We start from the raw sequence: 26764 nt of genomic DNA on the forward strand, positions 1-26764 counted from the left end.
GCTGCATTTTTGTAACAGGAATTTCTGCTTAAAGTATATTTACGCTTTAATCAATATTTAGATTAAATGTCTATACTAATCGAACGTACGAGAATCTCCATCTTATTATCGCTAAATGATGTAAGTTTAATCTCGTTGTCGAGGGCGTTTATAATAACGAACAGCGCGCGTGCAAGCGATCACTTCAGTCTCTGAAGCAAAGACTTTGTCTGAAGTTATTTATTCCAAATGCCGATACTGTTAACACTGCTCGATATGAGAAAATACATATCAAAAAAAAGAAGAAAAAGAGAAGGTATAGTTGTATTAAATTTTCTTGTATATTAAATATTTCTTCCAATCCTATATTCCCTCGGTGGCAAAGTACCGACAGTTATAATAAATAAATTCGTACAATGTGACTCTGTCTCCTTTTAAAATATATAAATACATATGTATTAGCGATTATCACGAGTCGTCATTCGACGAACACACTGTTGAGTCGCAAAATATTCAAAAGAAAATGTATTGAATCTGAAATTACAAGGCGTGTGGCGAAAGTAGTCTACTCTAGTATGCTACTATTTTAATATTTAATCAGTTTTAGACCTTACGATGAGCTCGGGTCTCTTTAATCGTTAAAACGAATATAAGTAAACTAATCGAGCAGAATCTAATGGATGGAATGTTCCAAATACAGGTCAAGATGTGCCAGAAATTGAAACAACTTAGGTTTCATTTAAATGAGAAATAAAATATATTCCATAATATTATTATTCACTATTTCTACACATTCTGTACAGTAATTCAATTTAAGGGTTTTATACCTCAATATACTTTATACAAAAAGGCTACTTATAATCTAACATTAAGACATACCATAGCATGAGCGCCCTCCATCTTACCGCTAAACGGCAGATGGGCCGCACGCATGTTTGTACTGGTATTACGGAGTCAGTCGCCAGCGAGTATAACTTCTTCCTCTTGTATCACACACCTGCACACTAAATTGTTGAAAGTGTGTCTCTGGTGCCATTCATACCATTATCATTTATAATTACAATTTACTGTCCCCAATAAACGTACTCCATTATTTCACTTTTGTTTACATTCTCGAAAAGGAATAGGGGAGATTTTACCATCGCAACGTCGAAATATAATGAAGTGCCTTCATTGCCTGCTATGCACAAGTTCGTATCTTTGTTTTTTGTTTAACTTTTCTGAGATACTCTTTACCAATAAATAAAATTATATTTTGTGAAAATATAGAATCGTAAAAAATAAAATCTGTCTTTTCAGTTTTGGATAATATCGGTACAGAAATAGTGCATTTCAGAGACTCCACAAATAATAGATCTGTTAATTCAGGTCTCTGTCCTCTAAGTACTTGTACTCAAAAGTAAAGCCTTCTTTCTTTCTTTGTCCCCACTTTTCATAATCAAAATAGATGTAGGTTCCCTGTAATATAAACAATTACTTTCAATATACTTCTTCAGACATGTAGAATATAAATAATAAATAAAATAAAATCTTTCAAAATATTATTATACGTTTTATTATTATCGTATGAAACTGTTTGAATTTCATTTTATTAGAACAATTTTGTAAGATATGCTGATATAATCAATGGGACAGTAACCTGCTCATATTCTTCATTAATAACTTTAGGCTCTTCGTGTCTTTGAAACCACATCATGTATTTTGTATGAAACCTCCAACTTTGTTTTTTCAGAGCTTTCGCCGCCAAGTATTGACCCTTGGAACCTTCCATGTAATAAAATATAAAAAACAATGTTTCCGTAGAAAGACGTTGGAAGAATTCTACAGTATCCGAATGAGGAAGCTGTACCTGTGCACAAAAATATTGCAAACATCAAATTTTGAAATTCCACCCCATGCCATTTTATCACTCTTTTACACACCTGTTGATAGTAAGGTGGCGTAGGACACAAATTTCTTGGCAAATACGACCGTAAACGTTCGGAATCTGAGGGATGAGGCATATGATAATAAGCAGCTTCCATCATTTGAAACTGTAACTGGTGTTCCTTTTGCAAAGGTACCGGCCCCAGTGGTGCTACGCCAAGTAAAGGTGGAATGTGTGCTTCCGAGGTGGCGTTGTTACTATTGTTTGCCTTCGCACTGTCAAAGATGTTTCTATTCGGCTCAGACGGTGGTATTTCCAGACCTGCTCGGACAATGACTTGTTGGGCAATAGATTTTAGAGAGGACATGCCATCAGGAAGTTTAGGGATGAGACCATTGGCAGTCGATGGCGCTGGCGAGCATGAATTCGCAGGCAGAGGCGAAGACCTAGTGCTAACCGAAGATTGTGGCGAAGAAGACGGTGGGATGGGCGTTGTCATTTCTGCTTCACTATTGTGATTTTGACTTTGCTGACTATGTAGTATATGAGTTGTCTGAACAGGTGCTGGATTGTTATGTTGTTGCGAGATCGATTGTTGCACGTTCGAAGTAACACTGGATGTAGAAGACGACGACAATAATCCGTTTTCACTGCTATGAGCTGTAAATATTAATAAATTATCTAATATTAAAAGAATATATTGGAAAAATTCTTAAATTATATATAATAATTATAAATAAATAAAATTATATATAAGAAATTCTAGCTCTAATTAACGGATAGTAAAAATATAATAAGAATGAGGTACTCTACTTACATGATGTTTTACTAGAGGTAGAATGGATGGCTTGTGAATTACTGTGTGAAGCAGCTACTGTGGCAAAATTTCCAGCATTAGTTGTTGCAATGTGATTACTAGTGGAACTAGGCGAGCTATGGCTAGATGTCATGGGAATGGTCTTGCTTGGAGTGCTGCTTGATAACAAATTCGACTTTATAGAGGCAGTGCTTCCCGTGGTTGGAATGCTCGCTTGAGAATTTAATAATGGCCTGACCGCTGTTGGTTTTACAGGCTGGAATTATAAAAGAGCTATCATCGCATCTATAAAATAATTATTCCCGTTGCAAAGCCAATAATAATGCATACCTTTGTTTTTTTATCTATATCCGTGGAACTATCACTTGAATGGTTGTGCATGGTGGAACTCAATGGCGGTGAAGGTATTGGTGAAGTACCGGAGTTAGTCGAGGTTGGTGTACCTCCAGTCTCATTGCTATTGTTGCTATCTGTTGTTGCCGCAGAGGGAATACCAACCCCGGACAACTCTACTTCATCAAGACCAATAATATCATCATAAATGTATTCATTTTCCTCGAAGTCAGGTTCTTGAGATGATTCAATGTAATATTCAACGTCGTCTTTTATCCTCTTGATCTATTAAAAATTCCATATAAACTTCAATATATTTGTAAAATGTGCAAAAAATTTTCAATTATTGATATACAGGGATAAATGCAAAAACTATCTATTACAATAGCAGAAACTATTAAACTTTACTCTTTTCAAAGGTCAAGAGAAAACTCACTGTATCGACTTCAACAGACATATTATCCAACATGCGCAACAATGTCTCCAATTTACGGATATGGTAACGATGCTTATCAAGCTTTGCTTTTAGCTCATCCATTCTATCTTGTTTATCTTTATCTAACCTTTTTTTCTTTCCTGCTAGTAATGATTCTATCTCTGATTCAAATGTATCCAGCTAAATTAGAATGTATCATCAGCATATTAGATTAAGTAGGATAATATTTGTAAATGTTTTAAAAATAATCAATCCTCTACCTGAAGATTTAAAGCATCTATCGAATTTGCAAGCCAATTGCTAACTTCTTCCCTTTCCTTTTGAGCTGGATCGAGTTTCTGTGCTGCACCTAAGCCTTCCTTCGAATAGGCCTTGGTTTTTGTTTCTCTTTCAACAACCTTAAACCTTTCCATTTGCTGAAAACATCATAGTATAATATTTGCAAAATTATCTTGCAACGCAATATTTTATTATAAATGTATATTTTATTCATGCTGTATACTCACAGTCTCAATTAACTTCCTGTAGTCAAGAAGTGTACTTTTATCCTTAATTTCACCAGATGCGATCCAACTTTTAATCTGATCGCGTAACCTCTGAAGTTTTTTGATTTCCTTTTTAAGATCCGCCTCATATTTCTCCTTCTGATTGCTATTAGTGGCATTATGAACCTTCTGCCAAATGTCTTCAAAGGTCTCTACACCCTCTGTCACTTTTTTAAGGCACCGATCTATTTCACCTATAAAACGAAAATCAAAAATAGAAAGCTTCTTTAATGAGTTATATATATATATATATACATATATATATATATATATATACATATACACATATATATGTATGTTTGTATGTATGCATACATATGTATGCAATGTATATATATATGCATATAATAACATATATATATATATATATATATATATATATATATATATATATATATACATATGCATATATATATCATTGGAAGTAAAATATGCATCTAATGTATAAATAATATTATTGGTTGTAGATAATGATACTTTAAGATATATGTGTATGTTAATGGAAATAACTAAACTAGTACAACTAAATTACTACATATCACCATATAAGCAAGATCACCAATAAGCAAGAACAGAAAATGGATTTGAACGTGACGCTTTAAAGGTTATGCATTAGTATATATTAATATTAAAATAGTCTTATGTTAACAATAATAAATATTACAGAAAAGCAAATGGATGTGTAAAATAAATATAAAAAATAAGAATAGAATTCACTGTTCCATTATACTTGAATACTTCTTAACAACTGTCAGAAGGCAAAGTCAATATGCAAATAAATAAAATGAATCAAAGTAATACCGCTTTTATGCAGTAAATGTAGTCTTTGATAATTAGGTTGTAAGTTTGATAGAAGAAACGTGTAAAAGCGAATCTGTAGTGATACAGAGCCATAACAAAATTTCTGAATGTAAACATGCTGGAAACATTTTCTCCTCACCTTGCAACTTTCTCGTCGCAGCCATGGCTATGTAAACATGTGATACAATGGTTCATGCATAGTCTAGACGTAATGGAAAAAAAACGGAGCAATTTTTTGGTACAAATAATCGCTGAAGTATTATTCCCAGTATAATATGGGAGGCTCGGCCACAAGATGGCTTCCGTTTTCAAATGACAACGTCCTACTGTCCGTGAGCGAGCTGCGCTCAAAGCACATTCAATTTTTCCCGATTTTTAACCTTTTCCAAATAAGGCAAACGTTATGTCTGTCCAAAAATTGACAGCACATAAAATACACAAAAAGTGGCAGCATCAACAAAGAATATATATGAACTACTTAACAAACGGGACAGTATATTTATGCATTGGCGCATTCACACACATTCTATCTAACGCACATACTTATTCTGAATGTGTTCCTAAAACAATTCAATCAAGCCTATATTATGCTATATTCATATCAACGCATGATTTCGAATAAATCATATATTTTTTTTACATTTGGTATATTATTTGATTTATCCGCCATAAATAATCTATATTTTGTAATAATATTTAAATAAAAAACCAGAAAATATTAATTACGTATACATTGTGTAATAATTAGCTTTTTCAATTTAATTTGATAAGATTTTATCCCTTTAACAATATGATTAATTGAATTACAAATTTAGTACTACATAGGGATCAGATCATTTTTAAATATTTATTATAGATTGACATTTTTATATTTATTCTTCAGTTTTTGTTTTTTCAAATTTACCGCCAATTATTTGAGAATGAATAGCGATAGCTATATAGCGATACTTTTATATAGATTATGATTGGATGATAGTTCGTATAATGTTCATGGATTTATATAGTTAAAGGTATATGTTCTGTTTGTAGTATATACACATTTGGAAATATTCGGAAAATCTAAATCAATTATAGAAATTTATTTAACGTTTATTTTTGTTTTTTAATTGTATAAAAGTGATGATTCAGAAAATAAATTATACAAATTGCATTATAAACATCACCAAACAAAGCCTATTACAATAATCATGGATGAAATGATCGCTAAGAGAGAAGCAAGAAGAAGACGAATTTTAGAAAATTCAGAACGTCGTTTACAAAAAATTACTGATAAAAGTAACCAAAATGAATTCGAAGGTAAAAATTCAAACATTATTGTTCATTATAATCAACGAAATATAATATTTTTAAGTATCATATCGTTTTATTACTTTATTCTTGTAATCGATGCAATTATCATGAACAGTATTAAGTTGTATACTGATGTTGTACTATCTAATAAAAATATACTAGTTAATAAAAATTAATTGTATTTGTTATATTTCTTTTCAGATATATCAACCAAATGTACTACTTTAAATGTATATTCAAATCTATTAGACTTAGAAGTAAATGGTATATCTGTAAACAAAGCACTTATACAAGATGAAAATGATGCTTTATATTTTCAAGGTAAAGCCACATTATACATAAGAACATTTCATTTATTATTTATTTTTTGCCAGAACTTGTATACCGATCAAATTTTCAATGTCATTATATATAGGTGATAATGTTACAAAAAACAGAGATAAAACAAATATAGAATCATATTTTGGTTTAAATAATGAAGATACTTCTTTTGTATTAAGCAATTCATACAAGTGTAATGACATAACAAATGACAAACTTGATTGTACAAATAATATGTCAAATTTAAAGCATTTTGGTTATCACAATGAAAGTACAGATTACATACAAGAGAAAAATTCTACTAATGACCAAATACAACACAACGTATGCAATAAAAGTATACTATCGTCTAATTTATTGTCTAATCACATAAGTTATATCGTGCTGGCAGCTATAGTTAACATTTTATTATTGTTTAAAATGGATCATCTATTTGGGAAGGTATTATAATATATTAATACATACAATATTATATTATTATTATACAATATTTTGTCTTTCATAGTGCATGTAAAGTATACATATTATGAAATAATATATTCTATAACTGTTAATTTTCAGTATATTCTTATACCCTATTTTATTATGATGCTTGGACGTTTGTGTGCTCGTAATAACATTCAAGAACCACAACATGGAAGTCCCTTGATTGCTACCTTGATATTATGTAATATTAAGCCTGTGTTAACTTATCGACTTACAAGGGCAATAAGCATTATTACTTCAATCATCACAGATTTAGCATTATATATTTTCAGCTTTACTTTAATCTATTGTGCAATTACATATTATTTACAAGATTTCAATATTTTAATTGCATCAAGTATGTAAGAACGTAATATAGAAAGATAATGTTTTATTAGAAATTATTAGCAAATAACTATGTATAAGAAAAGAAAGAGTAAAATGTTTTATAGCATGTAAATGTATCCATACACAGCACACACATAGTAGATATGATTTTGAATAAAATTATTATTCTCTTATTAAATAAATACATAGATGCAAAGTAACGATATGTATGACAACAAATTTTTATTTTCTATCAACTATATATTACATAATATAATGATTTATTTATGTAAATGGTTGTTAGAAATATTTCCAATATTTTTTAACATATCTAATTGGATATATTAAGTACCGGAAAAACTCTGGGAAAATAAAATTTTATCATTATAAACATTAAATATTTGATAAGTTCACAAATAATTATCATAATACAAATATTGAATACATCAATAATATATTGCTTATATTGAATCTCCTGTAATATTGCCACACTTCTCAAAATAAGACGTTTGTATATTATGTATAAGCAATAGATAACATATATTAAATTTTATGTTATAAATATTCTGTATACATATTGTAGTGTACATATTTTTAGTGCTTGTCTCCATTTGCGTCTTCATTTGATATAGTTTCACTTTGTAATTTCTGCTTCTTCATTTTTATATATATGTCTACAACAAACTTGACACGTTATTATAAAAATTGTAGCACACACATCTAAATAATTTTTTAAATATAACATGCAGTATGAAAGGTAATTAAATATAGAATCTATTAATAAATTTAGTTTATTTATTATTTTTATTTCTTCATAAACAAAAAAAAAACCAAACAATAAAATAGAGAAAACTTAATTTGATAATATATAAATTTATTTCATCAATAATAATTATGTATATAACACATTCAAAAATTAACACAAAAAACCTAAAAAGTACTATGATTGGAAATAAAAAAGAAGATCTGTTATCTGTACATAAGATTCCAACAGCAAAAAATCGATATGAGAAAATAAAATATTCCAATGAATACATACTTCTTTACTGTGTCCCAATTTTTAGTTAAATGTTTCAGTGTTTTCACATTAAATTCTAATTTTTCATTTTGTTTTTCAGATTTAGAAATATGTACTTTTACATTGTTCATAATTGCATCAGGATCAGACAGTATCTTGTTATTATTACTTGGTAGATAATCTATCAATGCAGCAGCATTTTTACATTTATCTATATTTAATAAATAATTTTCATGGGGATGAGTCATCAAATCATTTTTAATAACACTGGATTTAACCATATAAAACGAAATAGAATACAGATTATGATGAAACTGAGAACGACTTAGAAAATATTTATAAATTATTGAATTCTGTCCGATAAAATATTCATAAATTGAAATATTTATTGAAAAGTCAGGAATCTTTGTGCCCCGACCCATAATGTCCTTATTAAATACTTTTGAAGGAATTAACGTGATATTTAAAACTTTATGATTAGATTGGGTGGGACACACTATTTCCTATATATTTTTATCTTTATTTTGAATCTCTTTTGTTCTCTTTTGATTCCATTCTTCTTTCTCTTTATTATATTGATCCATTAATTTCACTGCTTGATTTATAAACTGTTTTTTATCTTGTTCATTCATAGCTTTCCATTGAATACTTAGCTGTTTTATGTATTCCTAAATTAAACGTTTTATTACAAATTTATTCTTCATATGATTAATTACGAATTAGAAATAGCTATAGTTTTTTATTTTGAAAGTTTGCCAAATGATAACTCAAACATTGATAGAAACAAACATACCTTATTTTTTGTGATAGAATTATTTGTTTTTATCATGTTAAGCATATATAATATAAAAGCAGAAGGTGGTCTTTTTGGTTTACCAAGTAATTTACCATCCTGAAAAATAAAGTGTCTATATACAGAGTCATATAATATTTTATTTTTCTATAATTTTACATTTTATAATTAATTATCAATGATCTCTAATAGAAAAATTTCTTGTTTACATATTACTTACTTTGTTTTCTTTTTTTTTATTATTCATTTTTTTTATCATCATATACTGTTCTCTTTGTTCTGGAGTAATTGATTTTTCATACTCTATTACTTTCATCATATATTCTTTGTATTCTGTATCATATTCTTTATTTAACTTAAATTTATATTCAGGGTCTTCTAAAGCCCACCTTGCAGATATCTCTTTTACAATTTTAGTAGATTTATATTCTGGAAATTCATTGACAATGCTTGGTCTCATTATTTTCATATATTTAAAAAATGGTGTTAATGGTTTTCTTGGTTTATTCGGAAATAAATCTCTTTCTAAATTTTTTTTTGTTTTTGTTGATATAAATTGACAAGAGCTTGTTAACGAAGATCTGAAATAAATAAATAATTATGAAAGAAAAATATCTAACAATATTTCTAATATTTACATATAATTTTGTAATTGTAATGATGTAAATTAAATAAGATATATACAAAAGAGAAATATTAATAATCTTTTTGTCAGAAAACATTTGAAATAGGAAAGAAAAACATCGTTGACCTAATAAAAATTCTAAATAAGATTATAAAATATTAATGTATTGAATACTAATACATAACATGTATATATTTCTTGTTCTATAATGTATAAAAAAGAAATTAAGTCTACGATGTTGTATTTAGAAAACACGTGTGCTAAGGTTAGAATTTCAAAAGATTATGTTTGTACAAGGATAATTATCATTGTTTCTTCATTGAAGCTATTTTATTATCGTTATATTAATAAGTATAAAAAATATAATGTATTGATATACCTTGCATTTAAAAAATGAGAACAAGAACCATGAGAAACAAATCTTCCAAAACCTGCCATGATTTTTTTATATGCACTTATATACTTATCTCTTGCCTACACAATTTAATGCGCTTTGTGTGATTTTCTATCTACCTTATGATTATATATTAAAAATCATTTAAAATCGAAATTTATTTTCATTATTTCTTATTAATAAAGTATACAATAAGTTAGATACATGGTTATCAAAATATAATAATTTTTATATATATTCTGTCATTCGCTAGGGACCAATAGGGATATGATAGTTTAATTTTATTTTTCCGTAATGTGATTGGTTAACACAATGGACTTTTTTCATTTCATTGGTTATAAATTAATTGTAAATCTAGTTTGTAAAGTAGCAACTTGTAACTGCTTTATGGTGGCGAAACAATATCTTCGGGGAATACCCAAAAAAAACAAGATAATTAATTATTAACAAATTGTTGAGATAATATTGTTTAATATTATATGATATTAATAGTGTGTTTTTGAAAATCTAAGATACTTTATATAAAAAGAAAGTAGTAAAAATGAGTATATTAGAAGAAACCAGACTAAAAGTAAGTATTAATTGTCTAATTTGCATCGATATTAATAATTTAAATACGATCTCGTACGTCCCTTTGTTCTTCGCTTATATCATAGACAAAAATATATTAAAAATATATTAATGTACATTATAGTCCTAATTATCATATTTCTAATTATAATTACTTCCAATTAAAATATATTTGCAGTGGTATGATATTTTAGAGAGTTTGCTTGAATGTCCCGTATGTTGTGAAATACCAGAAAGCAATATTTTACAATGTGTATCGGGTCATCACATATGCATATCCTGTCGTTATCGATTACAAAATTGCCCAATATGTAAAAATAATTTTTCTAATACAAGAAATTTTTTTGCTGAAGAAATGGCAAGCAAATTGGAAGAAATATTGGTTTGTATAAGAATTTTTTTATAATTTAATAAATATCTAATTAAGCATATAAAAATTGTTTGTTATATAATAAATAAAATTTTAAATCACATTCTTTATAGACATCCCTTATGTATCCTACACATAAAATTAATAGAAGAATTCTTGAAAATAAAATGTGTGTATTTACACAGACAGAAAACATATCTAAAGCATCGGTAGAAGTACAAACTAGAAATGTATTAATTTGGAATAATAAACAAACGCAAACGAATAATACATGGATGGAAAATAGATCAAAACAAAAGCAAATAGAGAAAAGAAAGTTTCACTATCCTAAAATTGGAAAAGGGAATTACCCATGTTGTTTAGGTTCATGTACCATTTCATTATCATTTGAAAAGATAGTAGAACACTTAAAATCTTTTCATAAGGATGTATTTTATGAAGTATGATTATTAAATAATCGTTTATATGTACGAAAGAAAGTTATTCCTTTCGTAATTCAGATATTGTTGTAGTTCAAGGAGAATAATGGAATATTTACACAAACTTGTGAATTAGAATATATGATACCAAGAGACCATGATTTAGCAGTTTATGTAAGAAACATGGGATTGTTTTTTATAAATATCAGAATTCTTCATACAGGCGATTTGAGAGGTATGATTTTGCTTGTAAATAGTGCTTCAGCAAGTAAACAATTTACATTTGAAATAACAATTGGATTGGGGAGAAGATCTGTGACATACTTAGGAATGGTAAACTTAGTTTGATTATCTCATCTCTTAGTGGTAATATAAATTTGAATTAAACAGATTTTTTTTTTCAATGATAAGTACTATAAAATAAAAAAATATTTAATAAATTATTTGATATTAGGTAAAAACGTGCAGAGTAATACATCAGCAAGCTATGGAAGACTGTCTATATATTAAGAATTCTGAAATGAAACAAAAAAATATGGTTCGTCATGATGGTACATTTAGCTGTAATTTTAGTATTAAACGTTCTAATTTAACAGAAACAAATCATGATTTAGAAAATCATGAGTAACCAAATATCACAAATTATATCTATACTGTTATTATTGTTGTTATTATAATATTAAGGTTTGGAAGTTAAAACAGATGTTTTTTGATTGCACTTTAAAGATCGTATATTTAAAAGTAATTCAACATAATCAGTACTTCTGCTATAATGAAAGTAATTAATTTTTTGTTATGTTATTTAACAAGTTTTCTTTTTTTTTTTTTTTTTTGGTTTTTAATCTTTTTTCTTAATAAACGTTTTTGGCTACAATTTCTAACATTTATTTCAATTACTGCAACGGTCATTAAATTATTTATTTGTTATTATTTTATAAAATCTACTTATTTTGTGAATGTCTTTATTAAAGTCTGTACATCTTATTTGTAAAGCATTATAATAGCATGGCAATCTTTCCTTCTCTAAGACAAAATGTTTTGTTAATACAATGAGTTATAGAAAATAATTTTTGTTAACTGAATAATTCAATTGATTATGTATCAAACGATTGGTAAAATTATATTTAATTTAAATCAATCTGAACTGTGCTATACCAAATGTTTAAAATTACAACAATTTTATGTTAAGTAAATTATCGTAGTTCGTTACACAGTACTTTGTTCATAGAACTTGTATTTCTGAAAATAAAATATAATATTTCAAATATGACAAACTAAGATGATCTAATGTGAATAGCTTTAATCATTAGATAATATTGGGATAACTACATAATCTGCATATTACGTGATGAACACTGATACTAAAACCAATTGATATATTCCAAAAATTATATAACTTTTTTATTTGATTAAGTTATTAAAAATAATATTATTTGATTAAGTTAAATCTCTATCGATAGAAATTTTGCCATTTTCTTTTCTTACATCCCATTAAATTTAACATAAGCATTTCCAAACAGCCTCGTGTGTTTGACTGGAGTTTTCATACTCACTGTTAATGCATACGCAACTAATAGACAATAATGAAAATTACTTTTTTGAGCGTGTTTCATAACGCTCTGGACGTGTGATTTAATTTATCTACACTTTTCTTCCCCCCTTTGTATTCTTCTACATTTTTTTTTAAAGATTTTAACACATGTTTGTCCAGTGTAGTGATCTTACCATAGTAACATTACTATCATATTTGTCTGATTACCTAACTTTTATGTTAGGTGCAAAATCAGTTTCTCATTTGCTTCTTCAACGACTATATAATTTTCCTTCAAGTACCTCCTTCGCGCAATGACTTTTGTTGTTCAAGAAGTCGCTCCAAAGGAGAAGGACCAGGTCCAGACCATAAAGATTGTTGATTAAGTCTAGCCTTCATTTGATCTTGATTTGAAGGATTAGATATTTGAGAACCAGAACCCCATGTATTGCCACTAAATAAAGAATAAGTGTTTCCTGTTGTGGTTGATTGTACGGGCTTTTGATCCATCTGTATATCGAAGGTATTACAAATAAGTTTATAATTGACAATATATTTGTTTATAAATAAAAATTATCATACACACCTCATATGCTCTAGAGTCTTCAAAATTATTTCCAGTTCCAAAATGTCTTTCAGGCAAAGTATTTTGTTGATAATTGCTGCACGGCATTAAAGATCTATTATTCATATTTCCAGAATTAGGAACATTAGTCCAATTCTGGAAAGTATCTGCAGTGCATGAATCTTTATGTATTTGTGTTCCTCTTGTTGCTCCCCACCAAGCAACTGGTGGTTGAGGAGGTTGAGTATCTTTCCATAAACCAAAGTCTGGAGAGTCAAAATTTTGGAAAACCTGATAATTACTTGTAGATTGTTGCTGACTTTTAGGTGTACCAATTTGATTTGAAAAAGGGAAGTCTAGAATATCAGTATTTTTGTTATACATTGTTGGCGATAATTGTTTTTGTGATACATGGTTAAAATTATTTTGAGTATAAATACCCTGATTAAAATTAAGTTGGTAATTTGTTATATTGTTTGGACTTAATGAAGTATTTGGTATGTTTGTAATATTAGTAACTTGTAGATTCTTTTGATATGTATTCAATGTTGGTATTGTAGAAATATTGTTTGCAATGCTTGTTGCTGGCATGTTAATCTGATTTTGTGTAGATATCCCATTGGATCTTACATTGTTTGGAATAATATTTGGTTGTTGAATACCTATATTGTGATTTTGCTGCTGTCGATTTATGTTCATATTTTGTTGTAGACCAGTATTTGCAGTTTGTTGTACATACATATTTTGAGATATGTTAGGCATAATACTTTGCTGTGCAGTAGACGATATTCCTACATTTTGCTGCAATAATGAATTTTGAGGTACATTTTGAACCATTCTTTGAAGAACTGGTCTATTCTGATTCATGACATGCTGTATACCCAAATTTTGGGCTAGTGTCTGTGTCGTTTTGTTAAGTTGTCCCTGTAGCGCATAAGTTGGCATATTTGCTATGTGTCCAGACATAAAGTTTTTCGCAAATTGCGGATTCTGTACATTAAAAGATTGATTTTGATAGCAAAGTGATCCTAAAGTTTGCGACTGCTGGCCAAATTGAGGTAGACAGGATGCTTGAGGTAATGTATCTGAAGACTGCTCTTGAGAAGGAACTTGATTAATCTGTGATGATGGTTGTATTTTTGTAGATTTTAATTGATTTGAATTGGTTGTAGGTTGACTTTGAATTGTAACTGTAGCACACGGTATTAGTGGAAGCCTATTCTGAACAGTGTTCAATGCATTTGTATTCACTTTTGTTGATTCTGTAGTTATTGGAATATTTTTATTTCCTGTGGGCTTATTTGGAGAAACAGTCGCAGTTGTTTTTATTTTATCATTTTCTTCTTCAATACATACTGGTGAAACATTTTTAAATGTAACTTGCTTTTGCTCTGTTTCTGCACGTCGCATTATAGCTTGCATTGCAATATTTTGCCTTGGTTTCCGAGTTGACGGCAAAGAATTTAATTCAACAATGTTACTATCTGTGGTACTAGTTATTGAATCTCTATTTCGCTCTAAAGAACCTTGTGGTTTTAGGATACCTACTCTTCGTTCCTCTAAATCAGTAAAGTAATGAGAACATAAAAATATTATATATATAAATAATATAAAATACATGAACTCTCTTTTAAATACAAAATAACTCACGAGCATTTTCTGTTATATCAATTTCTGCAGATCCTTTGCTACTAGCTGATTCAGATAATACAGGACTCACTGGTATAATTGGTTTTTCCTTATTTAAGCTGAGCTCTTCAAGTTCTTTCATTAACTCATTGCTTGGGCCAGGACCTTCACTCAGTGGTATAAATCTATTTTCTTCTATTTGTTCACTTGTTACAATAGCAATTAAGGGAGATCCATTAATTTGATACTGTGTTAAATAATGACCCAACTGAATTAAACGAACAGCTCGGAGTTTATTTAATATCGCAATATCATCTTCAAAATCAGTATTTGTGAATTTCAAATTTTCAAAATTTTTTTCTAATGGTAGGAAGCCTTGCAAGTCCCGATCTTCTGGCAGTGGTACTTTAACATCTATAAATAAGAACAATATAATCAATTATTAAGTAAATTATTTCCATTTACTTTCTAATGATAATGTTGCCTACACTGATCATATTTAAAATCCATAATGGATTGTTGCAAAGCATTTAATAATACACAAAGGCTGGGCCAAATTTGGAGTCTAGAAGTAAATGCTGTCTCTTCCAAAACTGTAGGATTTATACGAATCCAATCAAGACACAGTTTTACTGTAAAAAAAAAAGAAAAAAAAAAAATGTATAATATGCAAATAATGTATGTATTTAAAACATATAATATATTTAATATAGAAGATAAAATAAGTTACTTACTGGAAGGTAAAGCAAAATATTCAACAATACGATTCTTTATAGTATAGACAGGTAACAACAATGCAGCTAAACTGCCAGAAATAAAATCTAAAATACAATTTTTTGCCAGTTTTTCATCAGTAGACAATTGGTCAGTTTTTAAGAATTCGATCGCATCTGAAGTGATGCCTGTTGTATGCTGAAGAGCATATAAATTTATTACCAACATTTGTACAAGCATCCATGAACTGAAACTTTCTGTAGCCACTAATGCTGTTAATGTCTCCGTCAGTAATTTAACATATGAGGATGCAGTTTTTAAATCTCCAAGATTATGTATAATGCCATGAAGTTTTAAAAACACAGTCACATATTCTTGTGCACTCAATTTAGTTTTTCCTTCAATGTTATATGAATGATCATTTAATGCGGATGATAAAGTTTTTGCAAGATTAGCTGTTGCTACAGGAAATGGATGTTTCACAGTAACAGAGCGTGCATAATGAAATACAGTTCCTAATTTATCTCCACGTGATGCTTCAAGAAGAGCTAACTGATTATATGGCTGTCCACTTGATGGTGACAATGATACAGCATGTCTGTAAAATAATTCAGCTTGCTTGCTTTCATTTCTGTAACGAGCAATGTCTCCTAAGTGTACAAGGCAATATTGGCACGCATAAAAACAAGATGATTTGTGAGGCGTTGACAATTTTTCAACAGCTTTCCATGGTGAAGTGCATCCATAAACATAGCCTTTCCTGAAATAAATTTGCTATATACTATAATATTTTATTATAGTTACAATAATTAGAAATAATATTAGCTTACAATATTATAAATTATTTTAATGTTTTTGTTATAGTAATTACCGTCTAAATGGTAGATCTAAGTCAAATGCTGTACAAATTTCTTGCAATAATGTCAAATAAAATCCACTAGCTGCTTCCAAACACCAACTCAACAAGGCTTGAGATTCTCCACGTTTTGGATTTTTCCTATCTTTTGCTTGAGATTGCAATGTTGCTATATAATTCTTAAAACCAAGATTCCAAAGTTCCTGTTCAACTTTCTTGTCCAAAGCGTACTCCAGATCCAAAATGAGTACTTGTTGATAAATTTTTTGTAGTTGTTGTTGACACACCCAAGCATCATTATCATTCAATAGATCTTTACAACGTTGAACCTTATCCTTTAATGGTTCAGCTTTCCTATGTAATTAAAGAGTATTATATATTTTATATCACAAAGATGTATATATTGTTCCTTTTAAAAAATATGTTTTAAACATTCAATATTTATATATATCTATATAAATTATTTCTTTAAGATACACATATGTTTCACTCTTACTTCAGAGCTTGGACAGCTGCTTTTAGGCCCATATTCTGTGCACCCTACTCTTAAAACTGATATGTTTCACCTGTTTAACATTCCAATAATATATATGTATATATATATATATATGTATATATAGATATAAATATAATCATCTGTTTTAAATTTGGTAAGAATAATAAAAATAATTTTTTTTCTCTCTTTTTTTTTTTTCTTTTCTTTTTTTTTTTTTTAGTATTTTATTATGAAGATATATAGCTGCTCTGAAATCAAAATATGTTTTAGTTAGATAATATCATTATTTTCAATTATACCAAGCATCTTTTTTAACTTGACTTAACCAATATTTCAAGAAATAATATTAGATAATAGTTAATCATGATTTGTAACACTTATTATTATATTGTTCCAGTAATAAATTTCCTTTTTGCTAAAATTTTAAAAGTTAAAATCTAATAAAGATCGTTACGAATAAATGTTTTTACTTTTTTTTTTTTTAAGCTTTGATCTTAATATAGATATAATGTTTACAAACAATAAATTTAGATAGGTACAGAATGTTACGCTATTAAACTTGATAAACATTCAATTTAAAAAGCATGTAAAACTTTGGCATTATAACATCCATTATGACTATAATTATAGGTTAATTTCAATGTGGCGATAACATATCTACACAACGAAACGATAAAATATACAAAAAATATCCATTTGATTTTGCCGTGTTAGCATACAAATATTAGAAGCTTGAAATGAAATTCCGAGATTAATATGAAACTCACTTTCACATATTTACTTTAGACAGAATCATCGTTAAATACACGAAATGACGGATGAATGCCTCGGAGTGTTCCGTGTATTGAAAAACTGCGCCGCCCTCGTGACAGATTCTCAAGTTACTTTTCCTGGAAAAATAAAATATTAGAACTGTTACATTTTTATCAATTATTTTGGATCAAATCATGAAATAATTAATTATTTATATACTTCATAGAATAACAATATTTTTTTATATATCTTTATTCTATTCGTAACTATATATAGTACAATTTAATACGTATCTAATTAATGTAATATATAAGGTTAAGTTTACTTGTGTGTGTGCACTCATAATTTCATTAAAATGTTTTATTGTAAAATAAGATTTTCATCTAGTAATTTAAAGATATGTACATTTTTGCAAAAACGCCTCAAAAGTGTAAGTATAATTCTTAAATTTTTAATTAGTTTACAAATTTAAATAAAAATATATTATATATTTTTCTTCAAATAAAATTTTTTTGCATAATTGAACATTATTTTTAATATCTTTAAATGTTATAAGATATAAAATTATATAAAGTAGAGGTATTTCATTATTCAAAATAATATTATTTCTATTTTTAGAATATTTCTACAACCGATATTACTGAGACAAAAAATATAAATTTAGAAGCTAAACGAAAAGAAATTATGTCACGTGGTCTACCTAAGAAAAAACCTATCAAAGGTGTAAAGCAAATTCTAATTGTTTCATCTGGGAAAGGTGGTGTTGGTAAATCAACAACTTCCGTAAACTTGGCAACAGCATTAAAAGTTATAGACCCTAAAAAATCAATTGGCTTATTGGATGCAGATGTTTTTGGACCTTCTATACCATTGATGATGAATTTAAAACAGTCACCTTTGTTAAATAAAAATAATCTTATGGAACCATTAATTAATTATGGTATAAAATGGTAAATAATGATCATTTATAAATAAATTATAATGTTTATACTTAGAATGCAAAGTTTAATCAGTAGATAATACTTTTCGACTTTACAATTAACAATTCTAATAGAATGTAATTTAATCTGAATTATGAATAAATGTAAAGTATTGTCATAGTATGTCCATGGGATTTTTGATCGATGAAAAATCTCCAGTTGTTTGGAGAGGTCTTATGGTAATGAATGCCCTAGATAAATTATTGCGCCAAGTCGCATGGGCTCCTTTAGATTGTCTCATTATAGACACACCACCTGGGACTGGAGATACACATTTATCATTAATTCAAAATATTTTTATCACTGGTGCATTATTAGTTACTACACCACAAAGAGCAGCTTTAGATGTAACAAGGCGAGGTGCTAAAATGTTTGAAAAATTAAATGTACCTATTTCCGGTATTGTTGAAAATATGAGCTCCATTTCTTGCCCAAAATGTATGACCAAAATATCTATTTTTGGTGATAATACAGAAGCATTAGCGCATGAGCTTGGTAATACATTATTATAAGTTATACAATTTTAAAGTGAATATATATAACAGTTCTATATAAGAATGCACAATTTTTATACAGGTGTAAAAATATTCCAAAAAATTCCTTTACATGAAGATATTATGAATAGTTGTGATATTGGAAAACCAATAGTATTATCTGCTCCGAACAGTGTTCAAGCAGAATCTTATAAAAAGTTGGCAGAACATCTTATGAAATTTTTAAAGGAACAACCACTTATTGAAGAATGATTAATAATAGGTATATATAAAATTTTTTACACAATTCCAATTTCACCAGAATGAATGATAATTTATTTATATGTAATTTAAAATAAATGAAGAACTATTTACCTTTATAAATTTCATTTTGTTAGCAGAAAAATATAAAAATAATATCAGTGTATTTGAACAGATGAATCACACACATCTTACTCTTTTCCCCCTCTATTATAACTTCATGTCTCCAAAAGTGGGGATAGTAAAATGCTGTAATTCTTTCATTTTCGTGTTATATTATTTCCAGTTATGGTGTTTCTTCGGACGGTACAGCATATACAACTGTCGATATTATCTTTGAAACGTTTATGTAAATTTATAATTTTGTCAACATAATAATACATATTCTACAATCATTCCAAAATGATGGCATGGTTGATCACGGATATGTAATATCTATTTAAAAGAAATGTATTATTATTTTTGATCTTATTTGTTTTTAGCATCTAAAATGGATAAAGTTGGTACCAGTATACATTCTAGTGTGGATGCTGAGGTATTTGATGTTCCTATGAGCATAATTATTAGACCATTTCCTCCAGATGTTAATGAAGAGAAAGTTAAAAGTTTGATAAATACTTTGAACAACTCAGAAACAGAATCTTTAGTACCACCAATTGATATATTATGGATTAAAGGCAGCGAAGGTAATATGCATTAAATTATTTATATTAAAAGAAGTTGAGGTTAGGAAAAATTAGCTTTTAAATAGTAATATATTAATGGTTTAAAATTTTATATAGGTGGTGATTACTATTATTCTTTTGGTGGTTGTCATCGATACACAGCTCATAAACAGATTGGCAGGCAGTTTATAAAAGCAAAATTAATTAAATCTACAATAACAGATTTGCGGAGTTATCTTGGAAATTCTACGCCTGATCTGAAGTAGATATGGCGCAGGAAAATGTTAAACATTTTTTTCTTTAACAAAATATGGCAGGACTAAGAAATCCAATACTAAAAAAATATTTAAATGATGAAATTGTGAAAGTATATATATATAATATATTATATAAAATCTTATATTAATAAAAATTATATTCAAAGTTAAGGTTTTGTTTCTATTAACTATTTTATGCTTTAGTAATATATATATACACACAAAATACAAAACACAGTTTATACAATTATGAACAAATATATTTTAAAACTTATTTTTATAAAGATTTACAATAAGAGAAAAACATATGTATCATATTACTTTATATTATCTTTTTTGTACTTAATCTATATTTAAGTTACGAATATTATTAAAAATCTATATAGAATTTCATAATTATTACATCTATTTCAAAGTTCATATGTATATACATGTATCAACAAAACCCATTTGCACTTGTGCATATTTACAAAATTTTATAATATTAAATAGTATCAAATTTCACAGAATGACATGACAAGCGTCGGATAGTAATAATGCATACTAATTTTACAAATTGTCATTATCATGAAGTATAAATATAAATATAAATATAAATATATATATATATATATATATATATATATATATATATATGTCTATTATTAAATACAATAAACTTATTAAATATGAAGAACAAGAAATATAGTAAATATTTTATTCTCATTTTGTTTTTCTTGATGAGAAGTCTTCTTTTATATTTATTCTATTATATTATAGTCCATCTATTGGATATTATGAATTTTCCTTATATAAACATTTTACATAGCTAAATATCTATATTTGTGCAGAAAATTGCACTAATTTTCAGCATGTGATATATAAAAACACATGCAAACATGTTATCACGTATGTTGTATAAGTGAATATAAGATAGTATGTGATAATCATTAATATAGAAATTAATATTAATGATGGCCAATATTTTTTAATTTGAAAATATCTGTTTTTCTTTCATTTGTATTTTTAATACTTTCATAATTATCACTTTTTATATTTTCCAAACCAAATCCAGTAACAAATTTTTCTTTTAAAAGATAAGTCATATCTTTGTTGTGATAATTTTCCTTAGATCTTTGAGTATAAGTCTCCCGCAAATTTTTTGTATCAAGTACATAAGGATCATTTTCCTTTATAAAATATGGCTTATGGGTTCTGGTTACATTAACTGTTGTGGCATCTGACACACCATTAGCAGTTTGAGTCTGACTACTGCTATTTTCTGATTTACTATTCTTACGTAAATGAAAAGGTATGACAGATTGTTGTAGATGTAATAATTGAGTATTTGTTACTTCACAATCGATTTGCATCATTGTAATGTGATTTGCAGGAGTTGAATAATTTTCTAAAAAACATAATTTTTGTTGGTTAGTCATTTTTTTCATTCATCTTTTGGATCTACCAAAATAAAAGAAAATAAATAACAAGAACAACGAACATATACCATTCAAAGGAACAGCAGGTAGAACCAATGCCATTTTTGGTCTGGATGTGTTATTTTTTCTTGAAGCTGGTAATAATAAGTGTTCACCACTGAACCATACTACATAGAAAGTATCATCTTTTCTTCCTAATGCTTCAAATAAAGAAGCATGTTCACTAAGAATTGGAGAAAATACTTCAACTGCATTAACATTTGATGTATGAATATTGTTCGTCTTATGTATATCTTTTGACTTTATTTTTCGTAAATAACGATTCTTGTTATATACTGTTTTTTTCTCTATAGATGATTTTGGTAAAAGAAGTTCTCCTAATAATTTTTTATTTAATTCAGTCTTTGTCGGTGTAGTCCAATTATCACGATCAGACTCTCCACCAATCCACCGCCGTAACTCGTAATCTAAACGTATTGATTCACTCTGATTGATATACATAGGACACATAGGATGATGCACTGACTTATTTTTATTAAAATCATTTCCAAGTTCTTCTTCAATACGTGTATCAGGATTTGCCCATAGCAAACTTCTACCATGTCTAACATTTGGTGTAATTGCTGGTATATCTGTTGACATACTATCCAATCTTTTGCTATGTGGAAATATGCCTCTACAGTTACAGACAGATATACAGTTTAAATATTGCATAATACAATATGATATGTATATTTCAAGATTATGTTCAAGATTTAATATTTAAACTTAAAAAGCTTAAATGTTATATATAAATACTTACACTAGACCATTAAGATTAAGAGATACCATTAAAATCATTCCTAAAAGGATAGCAGCATTTTTCTTATTCACATTAAGGTTAACATTTCCAAGTTTGTTGTTAGATATAATTGTGTCTTCTAATGTTGATAGCCTTTGTTTTAAAGCTATATTTTCCTATTAGAAATAAACAATGAATTATTATTAAACTAACATTTAAATTACTGACTTTCAAACATAAATATTCATATTATAATTGAAGTATCCTAATAAGAAAAGTTAATATAAGTATATATATTAATTTTTATAATATATGTATTATCATAATAACAATTACAAAATAAAATGTAATAATATTATATAATATAGACAACCAATCAATAATTCTTACAGATTTAAGTTTATTATTTTCCTCTTGAAGTTGAGAAATCTGTTTCTCTAAGGAGCAAACGTATTCTTTTTTTTTCTTTCGTGAAAGGCAAGCAGATTCTCGATTTTTTATCATTCTTTGTTGTCTCTTTAAAGCTTTCATTTCACATTCTTGCTTACCAGAGAGATTATTAAAAACTGGAATTTCATTTTTTATAACAATAGGAGTACAATTTGATGTTCCTTTTTTTATAACAATTGAATCACATCCCACTGGTTCATTTTTCACAACAATAGAGGTATGATTAGCACTTTCATTATTTACAATTACGGAAGTATTGGGAACATTAACTATGGATTCTCCTCCGGTCGATACATGAAGATTAGGTAATGCATTAATAATTTTTACATTATTTTGCTGCTGTAATTTAACTCCATTATTTTCTGTTTTTATATGATTTAATGATGTAGATTGAAAATTTAATGGGCCACGTATTTTAATAGGTTTATGCAATGATAATGATTGTAGCTTCAAAGGATATGTCTGATTTTGTTTTGCCTTTTGTGCTAAAACAGCAAAGTCCTGAGCACTTAATATTATAGTCTTTTGAAGTTGTTCTGTAAAAATTATGATGCACATACGTTAGATATATAAACGAATTATTTTGAGCTTAGATTAAGTATAAACTTCAATTATTCTTATTCTTACCATCACCTTGTGTAACTTGAGTATTACCCTTTGGTTGAATACAAACACGTTTTGCAGGATTTTCATTGGCAACTTTATACTTTGTATTTTTTGTTTCTTGTGTATTAATAGATATTAATTGTACTTGCTGGACGAAAGGTGTAGGTGTTACAGTTGATGGTGATATTGGGGGAGAAACATATGGTGGTGAAATTGGTGGTGTTTCTAATGTGAACTAAAAAATATATAGAGAAATATTTATATAGAAAATAAAATATAGGGCATATAAAATTTATTAAATACCTTTAAATCTGTTGGTGAAAGATTAGATATTATTTCTTGTTGCCACTCAGATCCACTAGATTCTGAATGACTTGGACTAGAAGAGAGAGGTAAATGCGTACCAGGACTTACAGGTTCTAATTTTATTTCAGTATTTCCCTCGGTAATTTCTGTATCTAATAATATAATCAGTAATAAAAAAAGAAAAAATAACACATCATATTTGTCTTATTTAAAATTGGATTTATTTAATGAAAATACCTTTATCTTGTTGGGTAAAACACGAATCAAAATCATCGAAAGTATTACAAGATTTTATATTTTCTTCTGTATTTTCATCGTAATTTTTACAATAATCCTGAGATACTTCATCAGGTAAAAGAGGAATTCCTAATTCAGAACTTAGACTTTGAAACAAATCATCAGGAAGAAGAGAATTGTCATCTGCAAAAATATGGTCACATTTTTATTAAAATTTATAATCGACAGAACATTTAAATTTACGCGCGCTTTCGTAACTACCGAAAGAAATGGTTACGACGTAATATTCTTTTGTCTTTCTTTTAATCAAGTAAAACTATTTAAAAAATAATCTTTTAATTATGGAATTTTCACATAAAATTAATAAATTTACACTGGATATAAATATATATATATAAATATATATATAAATATATATATATATATATATATACAATAATGAATCGAATTAAACATTCATATTTTTCAAGGACAAAGTATAAGAGATATTGGAATTTTTTTATTTATTTCATTTATGGAAATAATATGGCGTAATGTGACAGTAGACTTTGCATACACTAATGTATCAAGAAGAATCATTAATATAATATTGGAATAATACAAATTAAATATAAAAATAGTAGAAAATCATTATTTTCTATTATTCCCTTCATGCATGGAAATACGCATATAAATCGTTTATAACTTTTCTATTGCTATTTTCAATTGCTACTTCATATGTATTTATTTATTTATTTATTTATTTATTTATTATAATATAAATACATTCGTTGAACGATAGTGTTATACTGATAAATTTCGTGCTTGTAATAGTTTAAAATATACTATTAGTATGCACAAGGACATTAAAGTTGTTGCTTTTATCGGTATGTTTGAAGAAGCATAGAACACACGCGTGAAGCATAAAACAATTAATTGAACGCAATACAAAGACAGTATTTCGATAGTTGTATATAATACGTAAATGAGCAACCATTACATAAGAATAAAAGCAGGAAAAGGACGTTTTATATTTATTCCTTTTTGCGATTAAACATATTTCTCTTTTCGTTATATGATTTTTTCACTAACATCGAAAATTAGGCACAAGTGCGATTAGAATTTTTTTCTTGTAATAAATTTATCATGTCTTTCATAGAAATAACCGGTGATATTTTTTATAAGAATCAGAGAAATTAATCGATCTATAAGATAATTTTTCACTTATCGACATTTAGCCGAAAAACATATTTTGTACGCTGTTTGTGAAAAAAAGGTTAATAAATAAAAAGAAAGAATTGTATTTCTTGAACATCTTTCGAAATTTTTCTATGACCATTGTTATAAGGGAAATGAATAGGTACGAGTTGAAGAAACTTGTACCTTTGGCTTTTAGAGAGGTCAATAACCTCGACGAACGATCTTTGCCGACATGACACTGAACCATGTTCAAATAAAAAAGAACATATAACTACAAATAAAAGTACGAATGAAAAATTTATCTTATTAATAATTATGGGTCATTCATAATTTCCTATATATTCTTTAATTATCGTTGCGCATTTTAAATTATCACAAAATAACTATAATATTACGTGTCACACAGAATCAGAATTAAAAAATTAATGTTATTCTTATTCGACATAAAGTAAAATACAACATTCATTCTAATAATGTGTGCACTATATGTTCACGCGTCCAACACCCACAAATTTTATCGTAGATATGTATGTTCAATTTAATTTTGGAATATTTAGAATCACGTCACAAGCGTCGAAAAAATAATGAATCGCAAGAATAATATACGGATATAAAATATTATTTGTCATTGATTTCCTCTGCGTTTATCCGTTAGAATTAATTTCATTTACAATGATTATTTATGTACAAATCTATCAAAATGATACATGTTATGCATATTACACGTACCCAAAAAATCAAGCTCTGGAAACATCTGAAGTTCCGATGCCGCGACGCCGTTCCATTGTGGATCTTGAGTTATCAACATCTTTCAAATCGTATTCTAATTGATGTCGTTTATCTTTCTTTTTTTTTTTAACACAAGAAAACTTTTTATTCAAGGATTACAGGAATAATATGGATTTCGTTATCGTATGAACGTTTCCGGTATACTCCTATATAACTAACAAAATATAAAGTTCAATATCTATAGACAGACACATGTCAATTTTATCAAACTAAACATGAATCAAAGAGTTAAGTAGATGGAATACCATCTTTGTTGAATGCGATCGAGTATATAATCTCGAATATACAATCGAATCGATGATTAGATTGCGAGAATCAAAATTACACAAAGAATCAATCATTCAAATATCGATATCTCGTAGAAGCCAATTTATTTTTACTATCATTTTTTATAATTTTTCAAAATACTATATATTAATTTATAGTTCGATTTATTATTTATTAAAAA

The 26764-nt window shown here is 27.6% G+C and overlaps 8 protein-coding genes across 14 annotated transcripts; 4 read left to right on the forward strand and 4 right to left on the reverse strand.

The window, feature by feature from the left end:
• Nucleotides 1-712: 712 nt before the first annotated feature.
• On the reverse strand, nucleotides 713-5337 carry LOC124953787 (CCR4-NOT transcription complex subunit 3). Its single transcript, XM_047505682.1, has 9 exons — nucleotides 4918-5337; nucleotides 3939-4171; nucleotides 3693-3848; nucleotides 3433-3612; nucleotides 2994-3281; nucleotides 2664-2919; nucleotides 1902-2506; nucleotides 1619-1828; nucleotides 713-1437 (listed from the first exon to the last, which is right to left on the reverse strand). Exons 1-9 carry the CDS (start codon nucleotides 4940-4942, stop codon nucleotides 1339-1341), a joined length of 2052 nt encoding a protein of 683 aa, XP_047361638.1. The 5' UTR covers nucleotides 4943-5337; the 3' UTR covers nucleotides 713-1338.
• A 424-nt stretch (nucleotides 5338-5761) lies between these two features.
• Nucleotides 5762-7402, forward strand: LOC124953601. The gene is made up of 4 exons (XM_047505187.1): nucleotides 5762-6074; nucleotides 6270-6389; nucleotides 6484-6830; nucleotides 6951-7402. Exons 1-4 carry the CDS (start codon nucleotides 5966-5968, stop codon nucleotides 7218-7220), a joined length of 846 nt encoding a protein of 281 aa, XP_047361143.1. The 5' UTR covers nucleotides 5762-5965; the 3' UTR covers nucleotides 7221-7402.
• Nucleotides 7403-8034: 632 nt separating this feature from the next.
• LOC124953598 (nonsense-mediated mRNA decay factor SMG7-like) lies at nucleotides 8035-18049 on the reverse strand. Of its 6 annotated transcripts, none has more exons than XM_047505179.1 (11): nucleotides 17929-18049; nucleotides 17162-17231; nucleotides 16681-17019; nucleotides 15830-16569; nucleotides 15584-15727; nucleotides 15117-15509; nucleotides 13488-15025; nucleotides 9997-13411; nucleotides 9213-9573; nucleotides 8993-9091; nucleotides 8035-8867 (listed from the first exon to the last, which is right to left on the reverse strand). In XM_047505179.1, exons 2-8 carry the CDS (start codon nucleotides 17191-17193, stop codon nucleotides 13196-13198), a joined length of 3402 nt encoding a protein of 1133 aa, XP_047361135.1. In that variant the 5' UTR covers nucleotides 17194-17231; nucleotides 17929-18049; the 3' UTR covers nucleotides 8035-8867; nucleotides 8993-9091; nucleotides 9213-9573; nucleotides 9997-13195. The 6 variants fall into 6 exon arrangements, with proteins under 6 accessions (XP_047361135.1, XP_047361140.1, XP_047361139.1 ...); XM_047505184.1 differs by having other exon boundaries at nucleotides 13488-13732; nucleotides 14129-15025; nucleotides 17162-18021; XM_047505183.1 differs by having other exon boundaries at nucleotides 13488-13822; nucleotides 14129-15025; nucleotides 17162-18021.
• Nucleotides 8151-10055, reverse strand: LOC124953865 (transcription factor A, mitochondrial). The gene is made up of 6 exons (XM_047505867.1): nucleotides 9997-10055; nucleotides 9259-9573; nucleotides 8993-9107; nucleotides 8809-8867; nucleotides 8221-8466; nucleotides 8151-8154 (listed from the first exon to the last, which is right to left on the reverse strand). The coding sequence occupies exons 1-6, from the start codon at nucleotides 10053-10055 to the stop codon at nucleotides 8151-8153; spliced, it is 798 nt and encodes a 265-aa protein (XP_047361823.1).
• On the forward strand, nucleotides 10389-13491 carry LOC124953599. The gene is made up of 5 exons (XM_047505185.1): nucleotides 10389-10582; nucleotides 10760-10963; nucleotides 11065-11391; nucleotides 11464-11703; nucleotides 11825-13491. Exons 1-5 carry the CDS (start codon nucleotides 10553-10555, stop codon nucleotides 11996-11998), a joined length of 975 nt encoding a protein of 324 aa, XP_047361141.1. The 5' UTR covers nucleotides 10389-10552; the 3' UTR covers nucleotides 11999-13491.
• On the forward strand, nucleotides 17882-19640 carry LOC124953600 (iron-sulfur protein NUBPL). Its single transcript, XM_047505186.1, has 4 exons — nucleotides 17882-18344; nucleotides 18533-18864; nucleotides 19016-19389; nucleotides 19471-19640. The coding sequence occupies exons 1-4, from the start codon at nucleotides 18270-18272 to the stop codon at nucleotides 19638-19640; spliced, it is 951 nt and encodes a 316-aa protein (XP_047361142.1). The 5' UTR covers nucleotides 17882-18269.
• A 66-nt stretch (nucleotides 19641-19706) lies between these two features.
• LOC124953602 (sulfiredoxin-1) lies at nucleotides 19707-20721 on the forward strand. The gene is made up of 3 exons (XM_047505189.1): nucleotides 19707-19977; nucleotides 20111-20314; nucleotides 20411-20721. The coding sequence occupies exons 1-3, from the start codon at nucleotides 19917-19919 to the stop codon at nucleotides 20557-20559; spliced, it is 414 nt and encodes a 137-aa protein (XP_047361145.1). The 5' UTR covers nucleotides 19707-19916; the 3' UTR covers nucleotides 20560-20721.
• Nucleotides 20722-21192: 471 nt separating this feature from the next.
• Nucleotides 21193-26544, reverse strand: LOC124953745 (cyclic AMP-dependent transcription factor ATF-6 alpha). 2 transcript variants are annotated; one of them, XM_047505582.1, is made up of 8 exons: nucleotides 26257-26544; nucleotides 24349-24531; nucleotides 24109-24263; nucleotides 23827-24040; nucleotides 23140-23735; nucleotides 22771-22925; nucleotides 22037-22626; nucleotides 21193-21937 (listed from the first exon to the last, which is right to left on the reverse strand). In XM_047505582.1, the coding sequence occupies exons 1-8, from the start codon at nucleotides 26333-26335 to the stop codon at nucleotides 21498-21500; spliced, it is 2412 nt and encodes an 803-aa protein (XP_047361538.1). In that variant the 5' UTR covers nucleotides 26336-26544; the 3' UTR covers nucleotides 21193-21497. The 2 variants fall into 2 exon arrangements, with proteins under 2 accessions (XP_047361538.1, XP_047361536.1); XM_047505580.1 differs by having other exon boundaries at nucleotides 22037-22644.
• Nucleotides 26545-26764: the final 220 nt, after the last annotated feature.

Source organism: Vespa velutina, chromosome 13 (genome assembly GCF_912470025.1).
Source record: "Vespa velutina chromosome 13, iVesVel2.1, whole genome shotgun sequence".
NCBI classification, from domain to species: Eukaryota; Metazoa; Arthropoda; class Insecta; order Hymenoptera; family Vespidae; genus Vespa; species Vespa velutina.